The 19080-nt window shown below is 54.2% G+C and overlaps 5 protein-coding genes across 5 annotated transcripts; 2 read left to right on the forward strand and 3 right to left on the reverse strand.

Annotated features, from left to right (window-relative positions):
- Nucleotides 1–940: 940 nt before the first annotated feature.
- N7474_007179 (putative C6 transcription factor) lies at nucleotides 941–3790 on the reverse strand (the record flags this gene model as incomplete). Its single annotated transcript, XM_057198589.1, has 1 exon — nucleotides 941–3790. One exon carries the CDS (start codon nucleotides 3788–3790, stop codon nucleotides 941–943), a length of 2850 nt encoding a protein of 949 aa, XP_057052029.1.
- A 2658-nt stretch (nucleotides 3791–6448) lies between these two features.
- On the reverse strand, nucleotides 6449–8712 carry N7474_007180 (hydrogen/calcium exchanger domain-containing protein; the record flags this gene model as incomplete). The annotated part of the gene is made up of 11 exons (XM_057198590.1): nucleotides 6449–6461; nucleotides 6522–6664; nucleotides 6741–6754; nucleotides 6822–7041; nucleotides 7128–7435; nucleotides 7510–7790; nucleotides 7846–7887; nucleotides 7947–7994; nucleotides 8046–8109; nucleotides 8174–8641; nucleotides 8709–8712. 11 exons carry the CDS (start codon nucleotides 8710–8712, stop codon nucleotides 6449–6451), a joined length of 1605 nt encoding a protein of 534 aa, XP_057052030.1.
- Nucleotides 8713–11926: 3214 nt separating this feature from the next.
- On the forward strand, nucleotides 11927–13543 carry N7474_007181 (glycoside hydrolase family 72 protein; the record flags this gene model as incomplete). Its single annotated transcript, XM_057198591.1, has 1 exon — nucleotides 11927–13543. The coding sequence occupies one exon, from the start codon at nucleotides 11927–11929 to the stop codon at nucleotides 13541–13543; it is 1617 nt and encodes a 538-aa protein (XP_057052031.1).
- Nucleotides 13544–14497: 954 nt separating this feature from the next.
- On the forward strand, nucleotides 14498–16828 carry N7474_007182 (tryptophan synthase; the record flags this gene model as incomplete). The annotated part of the gene is made up of 3 exons (XM_057198592.1): nucleotides 14498–14633; nucleotides 14722–15025; nucleotides 15088–16828. 3 exons carry the CDS (start codon nucleotides 14498–14500, stop codon nucleotides 16826–16828), a joined length of 2181 nt encoding a protein of 726 aa, XP_057052032.1.
- Nucleotides 16829–17042: 214 nt separating this feature from the next.
- Nucleotides 17043–18750, reverse strand: N7474_007183 (Major facilitator superfamily domain general substrate transporter; the record flags this gene model as incomplete). The annotated part of the gene is made up of 4 exons (XM_057198593.1): nucleotides 17043–17768; nucleotides 17829–18371; nucleotides 18425–18571; nucleotides 18637–18750. 4 exons carry the CDS (start codon nucleotides 18748–18750, stop codon nucleotides 17043–17045), a joined length of 1530 nt encoding a protein of 509 aa, XP_057052033.1.
- Nucleotides 18751–19080: the final 330 nt, after the last annotated feature.

The following is a 19080-nucleotide window of genomic DNA, read 5'->3' on the forward strand; positions in this document are numbered from 1 at the left end:
GATCTGCCCATTAATTTAAACAGAAAATCCGCCGGATTAGCCGGAATAAGTATATGATTTTCCATGCGAACGAGCATGGTGATCCTCGATGCGACGCACTGCAGCTGCGCCATAGCTGAGGGATCTAGATCACTATTGGACCCTACCGGGCCATCATCACTAATGGGCTTGGGTTTTCGGCGCAAGTACGATGCGATGCGGCACAGTTACTTCCCCTCACGCCAAGACCAACTCGGCAAAGCAATGAATGACGTGGGCTCCAACTCTTGATATCCCTGTCGAAAGCAGTCGACTATGGGCGTTACGCATGGATCATAGTATTCGGGTTCCTATTTTGGATAGAAGGATGGAAGGATGAAGATATCCAAACGCAGGAATCAATATTGGCAGAAATAGCTTCCTAGGTTGATAAGTTGACAACAAGGAGGAACAGATAATTGGCAGTCAAGTGCAACGCCATGGCCGGTCATAAACGCATCGCCCGAACAACGAACCGGAGCAGAATCAAAAACAACCATAAATAATCACCGGCCCAAAGGAAGAATAATTCCATGCCGCCCATTCCCATAGTCGCTCGCTGGAAAAAGACATACACACACTCAATCACAAAGACAAAGACCAATGCGCCGGATGGCAGATAAGCATAAACAAACAAACAAACAAAACCAGCTACATAATGAGAGGGGAAGAGGCACGCAATGCAATGATGCTGGTATCATGTCCGTCGACTAGCGAGGCCAGTCCGGTCCCAGATCCGCTGGCACTCCGCAACCCAACCCAGAATCACGCTTTTTTTGTGGTCGCCGGCGGCCATATGTAGTCGTACAGTACGTAAGCACGTAGAGGACGAGGGGTAACAAAAAAAGGCGATAAGAATAATGATACAGAGAAGGGAGGGAGCGTGCAACGCTCCACTCCGATCCGGCCCAGCGCGAGCTTTTTACCGGCTGAACTCGGTCCACACCATGCTCAGCCAGCCAGAGGGGATGCCAACTTCCGTTGGCAGATTTGAGGACAGCTGTTTCCAGTTACCTGCATCCAGGAAGGCGAGGATATCGTCTCCGCCAAGGCTGGTTGACCACGCACTTGTGTCAGGACCCTCCATTGATGTCAGAGGGGGTGAGGGAGCGAGCTGGGCTACAGACCCTGGCGGTGGGAGAAGAGGGCCGCTGTGCGAGGTCGTTGCGTTGATGGGTGGGAGCGCCTGGGAGTACGGTGGTGGCGGCGCCTGTGGGCGCGAAGGGAGCCACGAGTTGATGGGCTGCAGGCGGTTACTCGTTGCAGACAGCGAGGGTAAACTGGGAGACGAGGTATACAGAGGCCCGTCGGGATGGTGCTGCTGCAATGATGGGAGCGAGTAAGGGGATTGAGACGGCATGGGACGGCTAGTAGGGAGCGGCAGGCTTGGGCGACGGTCTCCCTCATGGCCCGGAGGAGGCATCCCAGGACTGTTGATTGGCACCCAGGACTCGCGGCGTCCACCAGCACCGTCCAGCTGATCTCCAGCGTCACCCGTTTCGCTCTTGACAGCATTGCTGCCAGCATCGCTGAGGTTGTTGGCCCGGTCCGGCATCGGCTCCCCGGCCGCGAGAGCCACAGTGCTATCGTCGTCGAATCCCGAATCTGGCAGCTGATCTTCCGTAGTCCCAAAATCATGGAAGAGTTTTTCGAGCAGCTTGAATTCTTCTGGTCCGCCACCGCCCTGTCGGAACCCGTTGGTGACAGGGTGATCCGACGCATCGGACATGCTGTCACCACGATTGCGTGAGTGTCGACGGAGATCCCGCTTCGCCTTCGAGAAGTAGCTGTTAAGACGGTTCAGGGTGCGGAACCAGCCCGTAGCCATCTTCAGGCGCGGGCGCATCTCTCGCAGGATATCTAGGGATTTGCGAACCTGCGCGGCCCCGGGTTGGTGACTATCGTGGTTCGCAGGGGGCGGCTTGGCTCCCATGAGCCCGTCCGGATCCAGTTGCGGGAAGTGAGTGCCGTAAACACCGATGAACGCAGCGTTGTAAATAGCAAAACCAATCAGGGGAGTGTCGACGAGCGCGCCGCGGCTTTGGCAGGTGGTCACAAGGTCGATCATCTGGCGCGCCGCCTTGAAGAGCTCGCGAGCGCTATCGTGCCAGAAGCCCTCAGGTGGACCGCTCATACTGTCATTTGGAAGCAGGGGCTCATCCAATGGGCCGACTGGTTCGTTGCAGCGGAGAGGCAGAAACGGGACGTAGGCGCGATGGAGGACAATCACACACAGAAAGTAGACAACATGCATGACCGTGTATGACGCCAGCGTGGTCTTGTACATGATGTGTGTGTCAGTATTCCGCAGCGAATACTGCAGATTGCGGGAGAGGCCATCCTGGAACTCATTCAATTGTGTGCGAATAGATGCAAAACGGGACTCGGGATGCCAGGGCGGGTACTGTTCGGTCCGGCGGCCACCAGCGCAGGACCACTTGGTGATGCTACCCCAAATGCGAATGATCCGGATCACTCGACTGAGCACCGACTCTTCGGCGCCGACCTCCCACCGGTCAACCTCGTCCTCGCTCGAATCCTTGCGACGCGAAATGGGTGACCATGCCTTGCCATCAGGCGTACCGTTCCCAACGGGGAGTTTCTCATCACCAAATCCCAAACTTTGTCGGATGCTGGGAATTTGAACTCCCTGAGATCCAAAGCTCTGGGGACGGCGCGCGGTCGGCTCATTGAGTCGTGCGGTTCGTACACGCTCTCCAAAGGCAAATGCGTTGTCGCTGGGGAGTTGAATGCCAAGTTCCTTGACTTCGATCATGCGTGGACGGTACTTGCCGCTGCTGAGGCATCGGTCAAGCAGGAAACAAGCCCAGAAAGTGCGGCGCTTGGTCTCCAAGGCAATGATATCGTCGGAGGTTTGCTCCTTGGGCTCAACGCGCCGCGGCATACCAAAGTGGTCGATTTCGGCTTTGAGGGCGGGCGAGAAGCGCGGCGCATCACGCGGTGGGAGTTCGTTTTCCAACTCAAAAGGGAGACCCATGGCCTGCGCCACTCGGATGGCCATTCCCACGTAAACCCAGGCGCTCTTGCCGCGGCACATGCCCCATTCGTGCAGCGCCAGCATCAAGAGAGCCTGCACGCGCGCGAGATCGGGGATGGCAAGACTTGCGCCGTCAACGCCGGCCAGCCGGCTGCGCAATGCCGTCGCATAATACTCGGATGCGGCAAGAGGATTGGGAGAATGACCCGGTGATGCTGGCGAGTGGTAGGAGACCAGCGGCGGGTGAAAGCGCGCGGTGAGCGCCAGCACTCCCAACGGGATCAGTGAAGCCGAAGGATCTGACTTGGATCCTACGGTTCGCGAGGGCTCTTGCCCATCGACCACCGGGACCGAGGGTAGAGGAGCTGGCGCAGACAGCTGGCGGATCTGGCCGAGGAACGTCGCAGGGTGAAGGAAAGGGAGGAGTGTAGCGAAATGCGACTGGAAGAGATCAAAGACGGCTTCCCAGACCTTGGTCGTGAGAATGGACGAGTCCAGCGCATCCAGGCCGGCCTTGGAGCCCGAGGCGCCCGACATGCCGATCGTCTTGCGCGAGCGCTGTCGCTTCGGGCCATCCCACTCGCCATTCCGGTCCTCGCCGTCTGCTAATGCCGCCAGGTCTCGTTTGGCGCCGCCGCTCACACCGATGGCCGGGGTCGGGTAGGAACAGTCTCGGCCGGAGGACTCGCACGCGCGACAGGTGGTGTCGATGCCGGCATTGACGCATTTGATCTTGCTGCGCCGGCAGCGGGCACAGGCGATGCTGGACCGCATCGTGGGTGTGGATGTATGTGTAGTGTTTAGGTAGACGCGGGTGTGTACTAATTCAGTGCGAAGGTTCGGGTCGTTCGCTGGGAGCGCGCTGCAAAGCCCATCTAACGCCTGAATGTCGACGGGGTTCCGCGAAAGAAGGAGAAGGTTACGGTGGTGCTCTGGTCTAAGAACCGAGCTGGTCAGCATTTGGCCTGAATGGGGCTGAAAGGATTCAAAGGGGAAAAAAAGAAACATACCGGAAAGATGAATCGCATGGATGGGGAGGAAGGGAAGAGAGAGTGAGAGAGTAGAGAGGGGAGAGAGTCTGGGGAAAGAAGAACAAGACAAGGGAAAAAGGGAGGAAAGAGCGAAAAGTGTGGGGGAACGCATAGACGGGGCACCGGACCGGGAATGCGAGCGACAAGACAGAGAGTTGAGTAGTCGGGAAGGAACGGAGTGTGGCCAGACGCCGAGCAAGTGGCAGGCCGAGCAAAAGAGCCGCTGGAGAGGGTAAAAAGTGCGGAGGGCGTGGGGAGTGGGTTCCGGGTGCCGAGAAGGCAGTAAGTAACCTACGGTAGGCATGTCTGTTTTACCCTACACGCTGCTCTACATACAGGTGTCACCAACACACGGTTCCAGTCTGGCCCATCCCTCAGTCGGCTCCCTCCCGATCTTTCATCTTTTCGGGAACGCCAGAATAGGCAAAAAGGACGACCTGTCCGCCGGTGCACATGGGGGCGAGGGCGCGCCTCGGGTATTCCACCAGCCCATCGGTCCAATCGCCAGTCCCTGAATGCGCCCCCCGGGGCTCCCCGCGGGGGAACAACAGAGATCAATATACTCCGTCCTAATGCATATTGAATATTCTCGATCGTCCTGCCCACCACCATCGTGATCTGGCCTGTGTTCGCGAACGAACCGTCCAGCCCAGCCAGCCAGCCCAAGTCTCCCGCATCTGGACGGTCACCAGCACATGCACCCGGGCAAGTCGCACACCGAGTTTTTCCCTGCCCCCAGCATTCCGTCTGGGCGTTCGGCCCCGTCCGACTCTGGCCCTGATTGGGCTCCGAGGAAGGCGAACCGACGGCCAACCCCGCATTCGCTTTTCGTTAGGTAAATCGCCCGATTCCGTACCGTGGCTGGTCAGAGCGCAGGTCCGACAGGGCAAGTCCAAGACATCTGCAGCATCACATCACCGTACAGCAACCTATGGATGAACTCCTTGGCTCTGGCAGGGCACGGTTGACGTGATTAGTCTGATTGAGGTGCCCCAGATCTCAGGGCAATTCCTTTTGCCTCGTGTCAGACGGGCAGTGGAGTCGTCCTCGGTGGATATCCGGCACAGTAAAAAGACATCCACGCCGAGTGTGCCATGTGGAGAAGCTTAAAAGGGAAGCCCTAGCAGACTTTCCTGTCCAAGTCCGTACCACCTTCCAGTGCGACGGCGTCATCTCCGGGCCTTGGCTTTAACTCTCCCTCCCCTGGGAGCGAGCCACTCGCCGACGGGGAATTAATATTCAGTAAAGTCGGGCCTGGGCGAGAGGAGCCCGAGACCTGACCCTCTGGTTCTGATAGAAACCTTCGTCCACACCTCCTCACGGACCTTTCTCTTTCTCCTTCCCCCTTTCCGTCCGATCCCCTTTGCGCCTCTCATTTACCCGATCACATCAATCACCACTCGGCTGCCGTGCCGCGATCCGGATTACCGAATCGGTATTGTGTGCATCCAGGCCGGCTGATTCTGAAGCCATCCACAGGCAAATCAATACAGAAGTAGATGTGTCGCCAATTCGACTTTCCGGGCCTCCCGTATGGGTACTAACTAATCTCCCGGCCACACTGGATCTCTCGGTCGACGTCACCCGGAGCCTTACCCTCCGCGCCGCGGAAAAAGGGCCGACCGATATTCAACGGGACGTGACCCGTCCGCCAATCAAGTAGTTGGCAAATAATTAGGCTAAAACATTCAGCCCGGCTGGAATAGTAGACGCATTTAAGCAGGACCGTCCTGGTATTGATCTAACTGGAGGCGCTCGTGATGATGATGGCCCGGCCCAAGAAGCAAATTCCGCCCGGATCCCCACATCGGTTCGGTTAAAAAGCAGTCGCTAGGGATCCCGAGACCGGGTCGGAATAGGGCTCGCCGGGGCGTGAACATTTAGCCCTTTGTCTCTGGCCATTCAGATGGACAGTATTAATCATTTGATGGGTTTTCCGCCTGCGATTTGAGGCTATCTTCGGGGTTTTGGACCTGGGGTATTCTTTCGGTCGGGCGCTGGCCTTGCATTTAGCCTGATCGGGAGGAACCTCGCAACGAATGTCTACATTTTGCATTATTATTACCGGCTACGGCTATCTGTATTTTGTAGAATAATATTAAAATAAAGAATTCATGGAAAACTCAATATACTATGGACACTACTGGATCTTGTTATGTATTCGACCTGCAGCACAACACAACATAACCGCCCCAAGGGGATATAGGTAGTCATCAAGTAAAGCAGCCAATAAAGGGACATAATACAATGTCGAGAAGAGTAGAGCGAATGAGGATTGGGATCGAGAATAAGAAAAAGTAGGCCGTAAATAAGATCGAGCCACCACAGACCACCAGCGGCTTTTAGATCTGTGCAAACGGAGATAACTGCCGTCAATTCCAGCACCGAGTCCAGCCGGTGATTACTCGTAGAACCTAGCAGACGATCAGAATCAAGATGCAGGACAAACTTTGAATCAAGGATGGTCGGCTTACCAGGCAGCAACGGCGATGATCAGATACATGGTCATCAACAGCACACCCTCCAGCCAGTGCGACTTGCCGTCGGAGATGAGGTAGTTGACGAGAAGAACAGAGACGAACAGCAGGACCACCTGGAACGCATCGAATTGGAGAGTCTGTAACAGTAATTAGCTTAGTTATAGGGTCCAAGTCGGATCGAATCAAATCGAATCCGACGCAGCGAGTTCGTACCATTGTATCAATACCTGTAGACGAAACAGTTAGCCCTAGTCACCCACAGCACCAGAACGAACAAGAACGAGAGTGACATACCAAGAATCCAGCCGAGCACAACAATCAGAGGCAAAACCAGCAGCGCAATCTGCATGCTCGATCCAACTGCCACGCCGATCGCGAGATCCATCTTATCCTTGCAAGCAACCGTCACGGCGGTGGCATGCTCAGCCGCATTACCGACAATAGGCAGCAGAATCAACCCAACGAAGGTTTCTTGAATGGAAGTCGTTTTAGTCAAAGCGTCAATCGAACCGACCTGGACCAGATGACATTAATATCACGCGCTGCCTGTCAAATCGCCTACGAAAAAGAACAGGGCAGGACAGTTAGGTAAATACTCACCATGAACTCGGCGCACACGCCCACAAAAGCAGTGGAAATGCACAGTGTCAAAACGGCCGTCAACACACTAAGCTGCGGCTGCTCCTCTTCGTCGTCGGGATCCATAAGCGTCATGTTCTGCGCTTCCTGGCCGCCCATGGTGGCGCTCAATTTGCCCATCTGCGCAATGCCGCGGCTGGCGTCACCCTCGCTGACGCGTTTCCCGCGCTTCTCCACCTTGGGACTGGTTTGGTTGTAGATCTCTGTGTGGGACTTGAGCTGGAAGAAGAGGTAGCAGCCGTAGACAACTAGGAGGAGGATGGCGGTGCCTATGTTTTCGGGATATATGCGTGAGCGTTGCTCCAATCTGGAGGTAAAATCGCATTGGTGATAAAATACATACCTCGCGAGAGAGGAGTGACTTGGTCTTTGGCAGAGTTTGCGGACCAGTGGAACGCAGTCGGGATGATCAGACTAGCTACCGCCAGAGCGAGCAGACTGGCTGCGGTCTGCGCGACGACGGGGTTGAAGTGTTGTTCCAGACGGTTGACGCCACCAAAGAAGAAACACATGCCCATGACCAGCAGCAGATTGGAAAGCATGCTGCCGATGAGAGAAGTCTGGACGATGAGGACTTGCTTGTGGACCAGGGCGATGATGGCAACGATCAGTTCAACGGCGTTGCTGCGGGAGTTAGTATGATGCACGCAGTGTGAAGGACCGAGAGCGCGAAACATACCCGAATGAGGCGTTCAGGAGACCACCGATCGTTTCCCCGGTTCTATAGCCTCGTTAGTTAGTCTGCCTTGATATATTGAGTCGCACTGAGGAAGAGCATACCGCATGGCAATCTCTTCTGTCGCATAACTAAGCATGGCTGCGAGGGGGCTTTGTAAAAGTCAGCCTTTGATTTAGCCATAGCACAGTGGTTTAACATACATGATGGCAATAAAGTTTACCACGAAGACAGCGATGGGGTTGACATTGACGTAATTCAGCGCAACTATCAGGGCCAGCAGTCAGCACACATAGACACATCACTGAAGAGCGCAACGCAGGTAACATACTGCCAACAGGCGCCGCGATAAACAGAACGTTGATCCAGGAGTTAAAGATGGTCGCCTTCAACTGACTCCCAAAAGTAAACTTTTGAGGCTCAGGCTTATCCACCTCAGACGACGAGACATCATCCTTGTTATCGTGGTGCCCAAATTTGCTGAAGATTCCTCCGCGCTGACGCGGCTGGGAGTCCGCAGACTCGTCGTTCAAAGAACGCGAGGTATTGTTGATAGGTTCTTGGCTGCGCATCGATTCCGAAGGAGGCATCCCACTGCCTGCAGATGGGGGCGGGAACGCGCTAGAATCGCCGCCGCCCAGGTCCAGTTCGCGAGGCCGGTCCTCGAGCGGGATGGTATCCGAGCGTTGCGGACGGTTGCGACGGCGGCGAGCGCGGATCTTTTTGAACGGGTTATGCGACGGCTGCTCGCCTTCCTCGTCGTACCATGCCAGCTCGCGAGCGTGACGCCGGTAGATGTCTAGATCGTGTCGCGTTTAGTATAGCCGAACCCCCAAAACAAGTTCAAGAAAACAGCTCCGACTTACGCATGGTGAGTTAGTGGGCGGGTGGGTGGGTGGTAGTGTCAATTAATTCTGTAGGACGTCCATGAGTATTTTCTCGACATTTTAAACCGGGTTTGGTTAGGGTAGGCGCTCTGTTGGAGTACGCCAGGGAGGCTCGTCCAGATGCCATTGAGCAGGGAACACGTACGACATTGGGCCACTGTAAGAGTTGAGTTTCAAATGGAATCAGATGAGATTCTCCGGCGGCGGTCAGAGCGATGGCTACACACAAAAGGAACGAATTCGAGGCGGAGTGTCAGCCTCAATTAAGCCACACGAGGAGTTGCGAGCACAGAGCGCGGCGCGTATGTGAGGCAGCTAGGAGGGCTTTTTTGCGAGACGCGGGATGGTTCATGTGCCCAAAAAGGGGTGGACGACTAGCAAGGGAGGAAGAGGAATGGAGTTGAATGAACCCTGACTCCAGCAATTCCTTGTCTGTAGGGGAACAATGGATGGAAAACAGGAAAGTGAGAGTAAGAGAGAAAGTGACGAGTATCCGCAGATGGATTTTGATTAGTTCTTCCAGGCGTCGAGGTCCAATCGATTAACCACCCAAGGACCACAAGTGCACAGCCACTCTCCCCGGGGCCGATCTCAAGAGCGAGTGGAGCACTATAAGCTTGGCAGCCCGCAAAGAAACACTGCGTTGGACAGGGGGTTGTTTGAAGGGCATAAGAAAGAAACCAGGCGCCCGGTCCATTATTGTTCGAATCTTTCGTTCTCCTGTTGGAATAATAACGATCATAGATCATGAAACCGCCATCCGGCTCGATGTTGGGGATTCAACGCGCCAAACAGGAATGAATCATCATCTCTTGGCGTCCATGAACTCTGTTCGCTTTGTCCGCTCCAACCTGGATTGGTTATGGTCACACCGCATGATTGACGTCGAGGATCATGGATTGGGGCGTCGGTGGTAGTACTGACGAGCACCCTTTGATCGATGAAATCAACAATAATTGGATGCGCATTAGTGGGTAACTATTTGCCATAGCCCGCTCTTGGCACCGTCACCCCCTTTCATCTTTACTCCTTCAATCTCCGACCAAGCCACCACCCAGGGGTGGCGCATCCGGGTTTAGTCACGTGTTTGGCTACCAGAGGCCTAGATGTTGGTGCATAGTCATTGTTGTTGGACTGCAGCCTTGCTCAATATTCCTCCCTAACGAGATGAGGCTCGCATGGGGCGGGGGCGTTAGGCAGCATATCGCTGCCACGTCGGTGGCTTGTCATCGTTAAACACGAGGCAAACGCACAGACAGCTATCGGATACACGCTGTGGCTGTTTCTTCAGCTCGACGTCATGGTTCGCTGGCTCGTGAATGGATCTGCCACAAAGCCGTTGGTAATATCTCTGCTGCGCTTTTGTTGGCGATTCGTCGCCCGTCATTCGGCGAGTAGCCGCTGTATCAGATATCAGCCCGACTGGGTCAGCTCCGGGTAGACGCCTGGGGCCAAGTGCCGTCGCACTTGGACACCATCAAAGCCGGCTGTATACATAAATTCCAGCGGCTGAGGCGAGGTTGCGGTGGTTAAAAAAGCTGCGCCACGAATGTAAACACGAAAGCTGGGCATCACTAACAGCCGCCTGGCTTTATATATTCCCACGCAGCAGCTTTTCTGTTATCTCCTCCACTTTTGTTATCTCTGAAGTTTCAAACACAGCTAGTAGTTATACATCTCTAGATGGTTAGCTTTACTCTGTGCTGTAGTCATTTTGAGAAGGGCTACGGGGCGCAGGGTAGCAGAAATGCCCCAGGAGAAGGATGCAGGAGTTGGTTGATCCATTTGCTGCCGAATAAAACGCCACCGAAAGAACAGTGTCCGAAAGATGCCAGGTCTGGAACCGAAGAAACCGCAACTGCGACTTCAAAGCGTCTCGCAATATCTCATGGCGACCCATGGGCGCGCCCGTAGAGACTGGGGGCAGAGATTCGACATATTCAAATCGCAAAGAATGGCCCTGGATCCACAGCGGAATAAAAGGAGTTGGTCCATCTCCATAACAAGGTAAATCCGAGAAGAATAGTAGAGTTCTGCCCGCTCGGTCTAAAAAGCTTGGTCGCGGGCAGGAAATTATTGACGGAGACTCTCCCCACTCCCATTATCCAACCAGGCCCATGAACCCGAGACGATCCAATTCCTTTCTGACGTATTTTGATAGCCAGGGGTTAGTCTGGACTGCAGCGATCTATTTTTGCAGCCCCTGAACCTTGGGTCGCCTTGTATGAGACATCCTTACATTTAGTTATTTTGTCCGGCAGGTCATGAATGCCAGGCCCCGTCTATGAATAGGCAAGGTTCACCATCTTGACCCGTAGCACCGACGCAATGCAGTAATCAATGCGAAGTGGGGTCGGCTGTAGACATGCTACCGGGGGGATTGGAGCATAAAAAGTTTCTGCCTGTCTACCCGTCCACTTGCACAAAGGGTCTCACTTTCTGCTGACTGGGGATGTTTGAGACGGAGTAGTATCCGGGGCACGGACCCAAAGGAGGCGTAGGCCCAAGACGCGCCAGTCAACCCCAAGCCTAGGCGACTCACTTGGAAGTAAGCAATTCAACGCCGAGTGGTAGAGTGGGTAGTTATCAGCAAGGTCGCTACTGCCTGCATGCTACTAGCGGCCAATACATAATGATGCATCGCCGGAGGAATAATAATGATCGTCGCTAGCGCAAGAGACAAGCTTTTTTGTGAATGCGCGCTGCTCAGGGGAGGGCCATGCGCGGAGTGCAGGCATCGACAGAAAGGAAAAAAAAAAGAATCGAAGCCGTATTTACCGCAGTGGAGACGGGAGCCCTGGCCAGTTAGAGAGCGCCCGAGTTGTGGGTTTGTCCGGGCGAGTACTAGCGAATACCCAGTGGAGGGTCTGTCTCAGGAGGAATTGATCCACAGAGGGTCAAGCACAATGGCCCGGTGGATCGAATGCCAATCAAATGCAGAGCACAGCCTGGCTGATGATGCGTCAGTTCTGTACAATTGGTGTCCCAGGGGAACAACCCACCCTCGGCCCAATCACGTTACTCGCTAACCCCTGCTCTGTTCAACTCTCTCTCTCTCTCTCTCTCTTCCTTTCTTTCCTCCGTCTCTCCCTCTTCTCTCTTTCCATCATCCTTCGTTTATTTTTCTCCAGTCATTCTCTTGGATTTTTTTGTTTGTGTGACATTCGCTTGGCTCATCTAGAGCGTCCCTTTCCACAATGAAGTATACTCTCCTTGCCGGCCTCGCCTTGGCCGGAACCGCCTTGGCCGACGTGCCCGAGATTGAGATCAAGGGCAAGAAATTCTTCTATTCCAACAACGGCACCGAGTTCTACATCCGTGGTGTTGCCTACCAGCCCGACTACAGCGCCCGCAATGGTGCAACTTCTAGCTCCACCGACTATACCGATCCCCTGGCCGATGTGACGAGCTGCAAGCGTGACATCCCTTACCTGACCGCGCTACGCACCAACGTCGTCCGTACCTACGCCGTCAACCCCGACGAGAACCACGATGAATGTATGTCGGCTCTAGCAGACGCCGGCATCTATGTCATCACCGATCTTGCGTCGCCCTCGCAGTCGATCGACCAGAGCAGCCCCGAGTGGACGACCGACCTCTTCACCCGTTACTCCCAGGTCGTCGATGCATTCGCCAACTACACCAACGTCATTGGTTTCTTCGCCGGAAACGAGGTGGCTAACAATGTCGGTAACACGGACGCCATGCCGTTCGTCAAGGCTGCTGTTCGTGATATGAAGGCCTATATCAAGGAGCAGGGCTATCGATCCTCCTTGGCGGTCGGTTACGCCACTGATGACAATTCGGCAATTCGCGACAATGTTGCCAAGTACCTCGTCTGCGATGACCCGTCTGACTCTATTGACATGTTCGGATACAACATCTACGAGTGGTGCGGACAATCGTCCTACCAACAGTCTGGCTACCAGGCACGTACCGAGGAGTTCAAGGACTATCCCGTCCCTGCCTTCTTCTCGGAATACGGCTGCAACTCTGACCCTCCCCGTCACTTCTACGACATCCCGACTCTGTACGGTCCTCAGATGGAGAACGTATGGAGTGGTGGTATCGTGTACATGTACTACCAGACCGACAACAACTACGGTCTCGTGCAAGTGGAGGACGGTAAGATCAGCGAGCTGCCAGACTACACATTCCTGTCGCAAGAGATCAAGTCGGCCACCCCGACTGGCATAAACAGCGCTGACTACACCCCCACGACCGCCGCCGGCGCCAGCTGCCCCGCCACCACATCCAACTGGCTCGCTAACCCCACCGGCCTTCCGCCGATGCCTGACGCGAACCTGTGCTCGTGCATGTACGACAGCCTCAAATGTGTGCCCAAGTCGGGTACCTCGCAAAAGACGATGATCAATACCATCAGCTACCTCTATGGCCTTGACGGTTCGAAATACATGTCCGGTGTCGCGCACAACGGAACTCTGAGTAACTACGGCGCCTACAGCATGTGCTCTCTGGAGCAGCAGCTGGCTTGGGCCATGAACAACTACTACGAGCAGCACAACGAGCACGCCAATGCTTGTGGCTTCAGCGGCGTTGGCAGCACCAAGGCCGCTACTACCGCTTCCGGCACTTGCGCTACGCAAATGAGCAAGATTGGCCCCAAAGGCACGAACAGCATCGCTGGCACCCTGAACCCCAGCTCCGGTGGTGGCAGCGGCCCTGCTTCCACCACCACCTCGGGTGTTGGTATCCCCGGCGCTACCCCCCAGGCCGTCCACGTCGGCAACTGGCAGCTCGGTGCCTACATTGTCACCGCTCTCTTTGCTGGTCTCGGTATGATCGTTCTGTAAGCCAGTCTAGAGGCTGTGTGTGGCGTTCTCTCTCTCTCTCTACGGTGATGGGAGCAGGCGTCGGCTGTCTCAGCCAATGCCCCCTTCTATTCTGTATTCCTGTTGAATTTTTTAGTATTTGTGCGTACATAATCCTGTCTTGTTGGCCTGCAAACAAATTTTTCCTTTTCTTTCGGGGTCAACGTTAAAATCCGCTCATTCTGTACTTGCTTTCTTTCTCAGTAGTATAGCGATTCGGCCTGGGAGGAGTCTTACATATGAGATTTGAGTGGGGGAAATGACATATGAAGCAAGACAGCCCTATAGATTTGATCAATCGTATTAAAATTTAATTCCTTCATACAAAAACTGCCCCGCTAGAGTTGGATAACCTGATGTGACTCAATTGAGCCCTCGAGCGGAACCACACCCTAGATCGGAGTCCTACGTAAGCCCAACAAAGAATAACGGATAGAACTGGATTCTTGTCTACGCATAAATGTTTGGCAAGGTTTCAATTGACTCTCAAAGAACAGTGGTTGCGATATACTCTGCATTGATCAACAATTTAGGGTTGAATACTGTAGATAATGTGCGTATATGGCATGCATACTTGCCTAGACGACTTTATTTAGGGTTATGTTGTTCACTACATCCAACTTTAGCCAACATCATAATTAACCTGGGTCTAGAAGGTCTGTCCAACACCTAGAAATGGCGCTAACGCCCTCGCTTTCAATGCCCAACTTCTCTAGTTTCCCACTGTGGATATCGAGCCTCTTTCTGACTCACAGCATCATGGCTCCCTCCGTCACCTTGGCTAAGCTTCTCCTTTCCTCTACATAACAGGTCTTAAGCCCGTCTCGTGTTCTTTACCTTGCAACCCTGATCCCTTCTTTGCCGGTTTCTTCTTCTTTTTAACCTTTCCCCTTCCATTCGGTGTACACATTATTCTCCGACCTTACCTCGCCCACCATGGAAGCAATCAAGCAAGTCTTTGCAAAATGCAAAGAACAACACCGTGCAGCACTAGTGACGTATGTCACTGCCGGATATCCTACCATGGAAGAGACACCAGAGATCATGCTAGCGATGCAAGCTGGTGGTGCAGGTATGACCCTATCTTAAGAATATCCATTTTCCACACTCTCCATCCATCTGTATTTTGGAAACCCAGACTTATAGAGCCCCAACAATAGATATAATCGAGCTTGGCATTCCATTTACCGACCCCATGACCGACGGCATCACCATCCAACGCTCAAATTCTCAGGCCCTACAAAACGGCGTTCGTATCCCCTCTATGCTGCAGATGGTTCAAGATGCACGGAAACAGGGGCTGCGCATACCCGTTCTCTTCATGGGCTATTATAACCCCATCCTTGCGTATGGCGAGGAGAAGCTATTGCGTGACTGTCGTTCTTCAGATGTGAATGGTTTCATTGTCGTTGATCTTCCGCCGGAGGAGGCAGTGCGTTTTCGAAATCTGTGTAAGCGGGAAGGGTATATATATCCCCCGATCACGGATTTTTATGTATGGAATAGAAGCTGACAAGCAAAAATAGACTATCATACATCCCGCTCGTGGCACCCTCTACCACAGACGCGCGCATGAAGAAGCTCTGTGGCATCGCAGACTCCTTTGTTTACGTTGTGTCCCGGATGGGGGTTAGTGGTGCTTCAAAGACACTGGATCAGGGCTTGAGCCACCTTCTCGACCGTGTGCATAAATACTCAGGCAATGACGTTCCTGCCGCTGTTGGGTTTGGAATCAGTACGCGCGAGCACTTTGTGCAGGTGTCTCAGATTGCCGAGGGTGTGGTTATCGGCAGTCAGATTATCAATGTCCTGGAGAAGGCGGCTGCTGGGACCGGAGCTGAGAGAGTCAAAGAGTATTGTCTTCATGTAACCGGGCGCAAAGAGGACAGGCCTACCGAGTCTATCTTATTGGAAAAGAGTCTATTAGGTACACCAGCAGCATTCTCACCAGCATCTTCTGCTGCACCGTCTTTTACTACCGACGGAGGATCAGACGATATCACCACCACTGGTAGTTTGACAGATATGCATACACGATTCGGGCAGTTCGGCGGCCAATATGTTCCCGAAGCTCTGATGGAGTGTCTCACCGAGCTCGAAAACGGCTTCCAAGCAGCACAGGCAGACCCGGCTTTCTGGGACGAGATTCAATCCTACGCAGCATACACGAATCGACCATCCTCGCTGCATCTAGCCCCCCGTCTGACGGAGCACGCAGGCGGAGCACGCATCTGGCTCAAACGCGAGGACTTGAATCACACAGGCAGCCACAAGATCAACAACGCCCTAGGTCAGATTATACTGGCACGCCGACTGGGCAAAACGGCCATCATCGCCGAGACAGGCGCGGGCCAACACGGCGTAGCAACCGCAACGCTATGCGCGCGGCTCGGGCTGAAATGCACCATCTTCATGGGTGCTGAAGATGTCCGGCGGCAGGCACTGAACGTCTTTCGCATACGCCTGCTGGGAGCCACCGTCGTTCCAGTGGCGGGCGCCCATCCCGGCGAGGGCGGCACCCTCCGCGACGCTGTGAACCAGGCTTTCCGGACGTGGGTGACGGAGCTAGAAACGACGCATTTTGTCATCGGCTCTGCCTTCGGTCCGTATCCTTATCCGACTATCGTGCGCACATTCCAGTCTGTTATTGGGACGGAGACGCGCGCTCAGTTCCAGGAACAGGCTGGTGCAGGCCGGCTGCCCGATGCCGTGGTTGCGTGTGTCGGCGGCGGCTCGAATGCATCGGGCATGTTTGCTCCTTTCCTGGAGGATCCTTCCGTGGCACTCATTGGTGTCGAAGCTGGTGGCTCGGGATCCGAGCCGGGCTGTCATTCTGCGACGCTGGGGCGTGGGTCTGTTGGTGTTCTACACGGTGTGCGTACGTACGTTCTTCAGGATGAAGACGGGCAGATCACGTCTACGCATTCCATCTCTGCGGGTCTGGATTACCCGGGTGTTGGGCCGGAGTTGGCTAGCTGGAAAGATGCTGGGAGGGCAAGGTTCATCGCTGCTGATGATAATGATGCGCTCGATGCGTTCCGGTTGTTGAGTGAGACGGAGGGCATCACGCCTGCTTTGGAGAGCGCCCATGCCGTGGCTGGGGCGGTGCGTATTGCGAGAGAACTTGGCCCAGGGAAAGATGTCGTTTTGTGTTTGAGTGGAAGGGGAGATAAGGATGTGCAGACTGTGGCGGCCATGTTGCCGTCATTGATGATGGGGCCCGATGAGGCAAAAGATGGTATCTCTGTAGTCGGTGGAGTACTATAGAGAATCTTGCACTTGTCTTTATGTTATTTCTTTGTTTGGGAAAATGGTATTGAGAAATTTAAAACAGAACTAGCACACTCAGGTATGCCCAATCGGAGAGATTGAGTTGAGCACTGAACAGTATATTGACTACTATAATAGGTTATGTTTATCGAGCGAAGCAGGGTATCCGTCCGGGCAGAGAGGTCCAAACCGTCTCATTCAAACAAACGCTTTATTCATCCAGCACCTTCTTACCCTCTTCACTAGACGCAAGATGGGCAAACTGGATCCCGCGAATCGCATGCCCCTTCCACATAAGAAGCATGACGAAGAAGAATGAGAAAACGGCAAAGAAAGCCATCATGCCATACACCCAGCCAACACCAACCGCCTCGACCCACGGGTCGATATAGAAGGTGATGGTGAGGCCATAAACGATGCGGTACGCGCCAATGACAATGCCAGCTTCGGCGGGATATTTGGTGAAGCTCTCGACGACATAGTTGACCGTGACGGGTACACTAGAGAGCGAGCCGATTGTGACGAGGAACACACCTAGTGCCAGTACCATATAGTGCAGGTGGTACTGCATGGCAGCACCGAAGATGCCCAGGCCGATTGGGTTGATCACTAGACTCGGGAGCCACAGCACATGCAATCTATACTCAGGTTTCCAGACACCGCCATTCCAGCGGCGCGCCAGCGCCAGCGGAATTTTGTCGTTCAGGTAGTGGCCGAAGAACTGCACGACGATGATACCGATCCAGTGGGAGAAGGTGAAAGCCGCATTTTGCTCCAGCGAGAAACCGTAGCCGCCCTCCGCGACGGGCATCTGGAGAAACACGGGCGTGAGAGCATTGACCCCGACGTAGAATCCGAAGGAGATCAGTGTGAAGGTGCCCATGATGATCGTGACTGGGCAGATACCGATGAGGAAGGGCGTGATTCCAATCCTGACCTATTTTTATGGAGAATAATCAGACAATCGCTGCGCTAGTAAGGGACCAAAATGACATACCGTTTCGCTCAAAGTAGTCGGCTGCACAACGCTGTGTCCAAAGAAAAATGTTGCAAAACGATTGGCGACCAGGCCGCGCGGGATTTCCGGGTTCTTGTCCAGAGACTCGCGATTGAACCCGGTCTCTTCCAGGAACGCGACGCAGCAGATGAGCGTGAAGCCCAGCAGGCCGACCGTCCACCAGAACTCAACGGGGAAGAATGCGCCGGCCGAGATAAAACCCGAGAAAGTCGGGCCCGCGATCGTTCCGAACAGGAAGGACATATGGAGCGCCGTGAAGGCCCGCCCACGCTGGTGCAGGAAGAACAAGTCGGTGACGATGCGCGGGCCCATGACCGTGGGCACCGCACCAAAGAAGCCGGCGAACAGTCGCGACATCACATACGCGATGTAATCATTCGGATGGGTCATGACAGCACCCCAGATCTGGCAGACCAGGGTGAACAGGATACACCAGAAAATGACCGAGCTGCGGCCCAGAATGTGAGAGATGGGCGCAAAGAAGAATGGCCCTGCAGCCATCCCAGCCAAGGCGGCGGAGTTCTATTTAGTGTCAGGGATGGATTCGCGATGATATAGAAGTTAGTTATACATACCGCATAGGATTCTTGGATTTTTGTTTTGCCGTAAATAATCTCCTGCTGGCCGAGGTTCAGCTGGCCCGAAAGCGGCGCAATGGCTCCGGCGAACGACGCCAGACAGAGCACGGCCAGGATGACATATTTTCGCCGGCTGGACCAATTCTGGAAGCATTAGGTTAGAAATCTCCATGTATCAATAATATTGAGCTCGTGCGATGGTATCATACCAGGGGATCCCGAGGATGGGTGCTCGGCTGGGGGATCAGGACGAGATGCCCGTCATGGATTTCAGGGGCCGCAGGAGACGACGACTCGACATCTGTCAGGTCCTTTGAGTCCATCTTTTGTTGGTTGTAGGCGAACCCGAGGCGTGTACAGAATTGATTCTCAATTCTCAGCCCCCCGATGCTTGTTATATCCCTGGGTCTCTTGGCGGTCAACCGGGTGGGGGGCCTGAGTTTGGCCTAAATAACTAGCGTTGCCAAACACGTCGACGCGCTAATGTAGCCACCGCGGACACGTCGCGGCTGAATCAGTAGCTGATCACGGCTGAAGCAGTAGCTGAGGTTACATATAGCATGGACGGCGTTCCAGCATGTAAGTGCAAATCACGAATCTGATTGACTAAACCAGGGAATGACCAACCATTTAAGGCGCGGAACTAACTAATA

The sequence above is a fragment of the Penicillium riverlandense genome (genome assembly GCF_028828495.1).
Source record: "Penicillium riverlandense strain IBT 135883 chromosome Unknown utg000006l_segment0_segment0, whole genome shotgun sequence".
Classification (NCBI taxonomy): domain Eukaryota; kingdom Fungi; phylum Ascomycota; class Eurotiomycetes; order Eurotiales; family Aspergillaceae; genus Penicillium; species Penicillium riverlandense.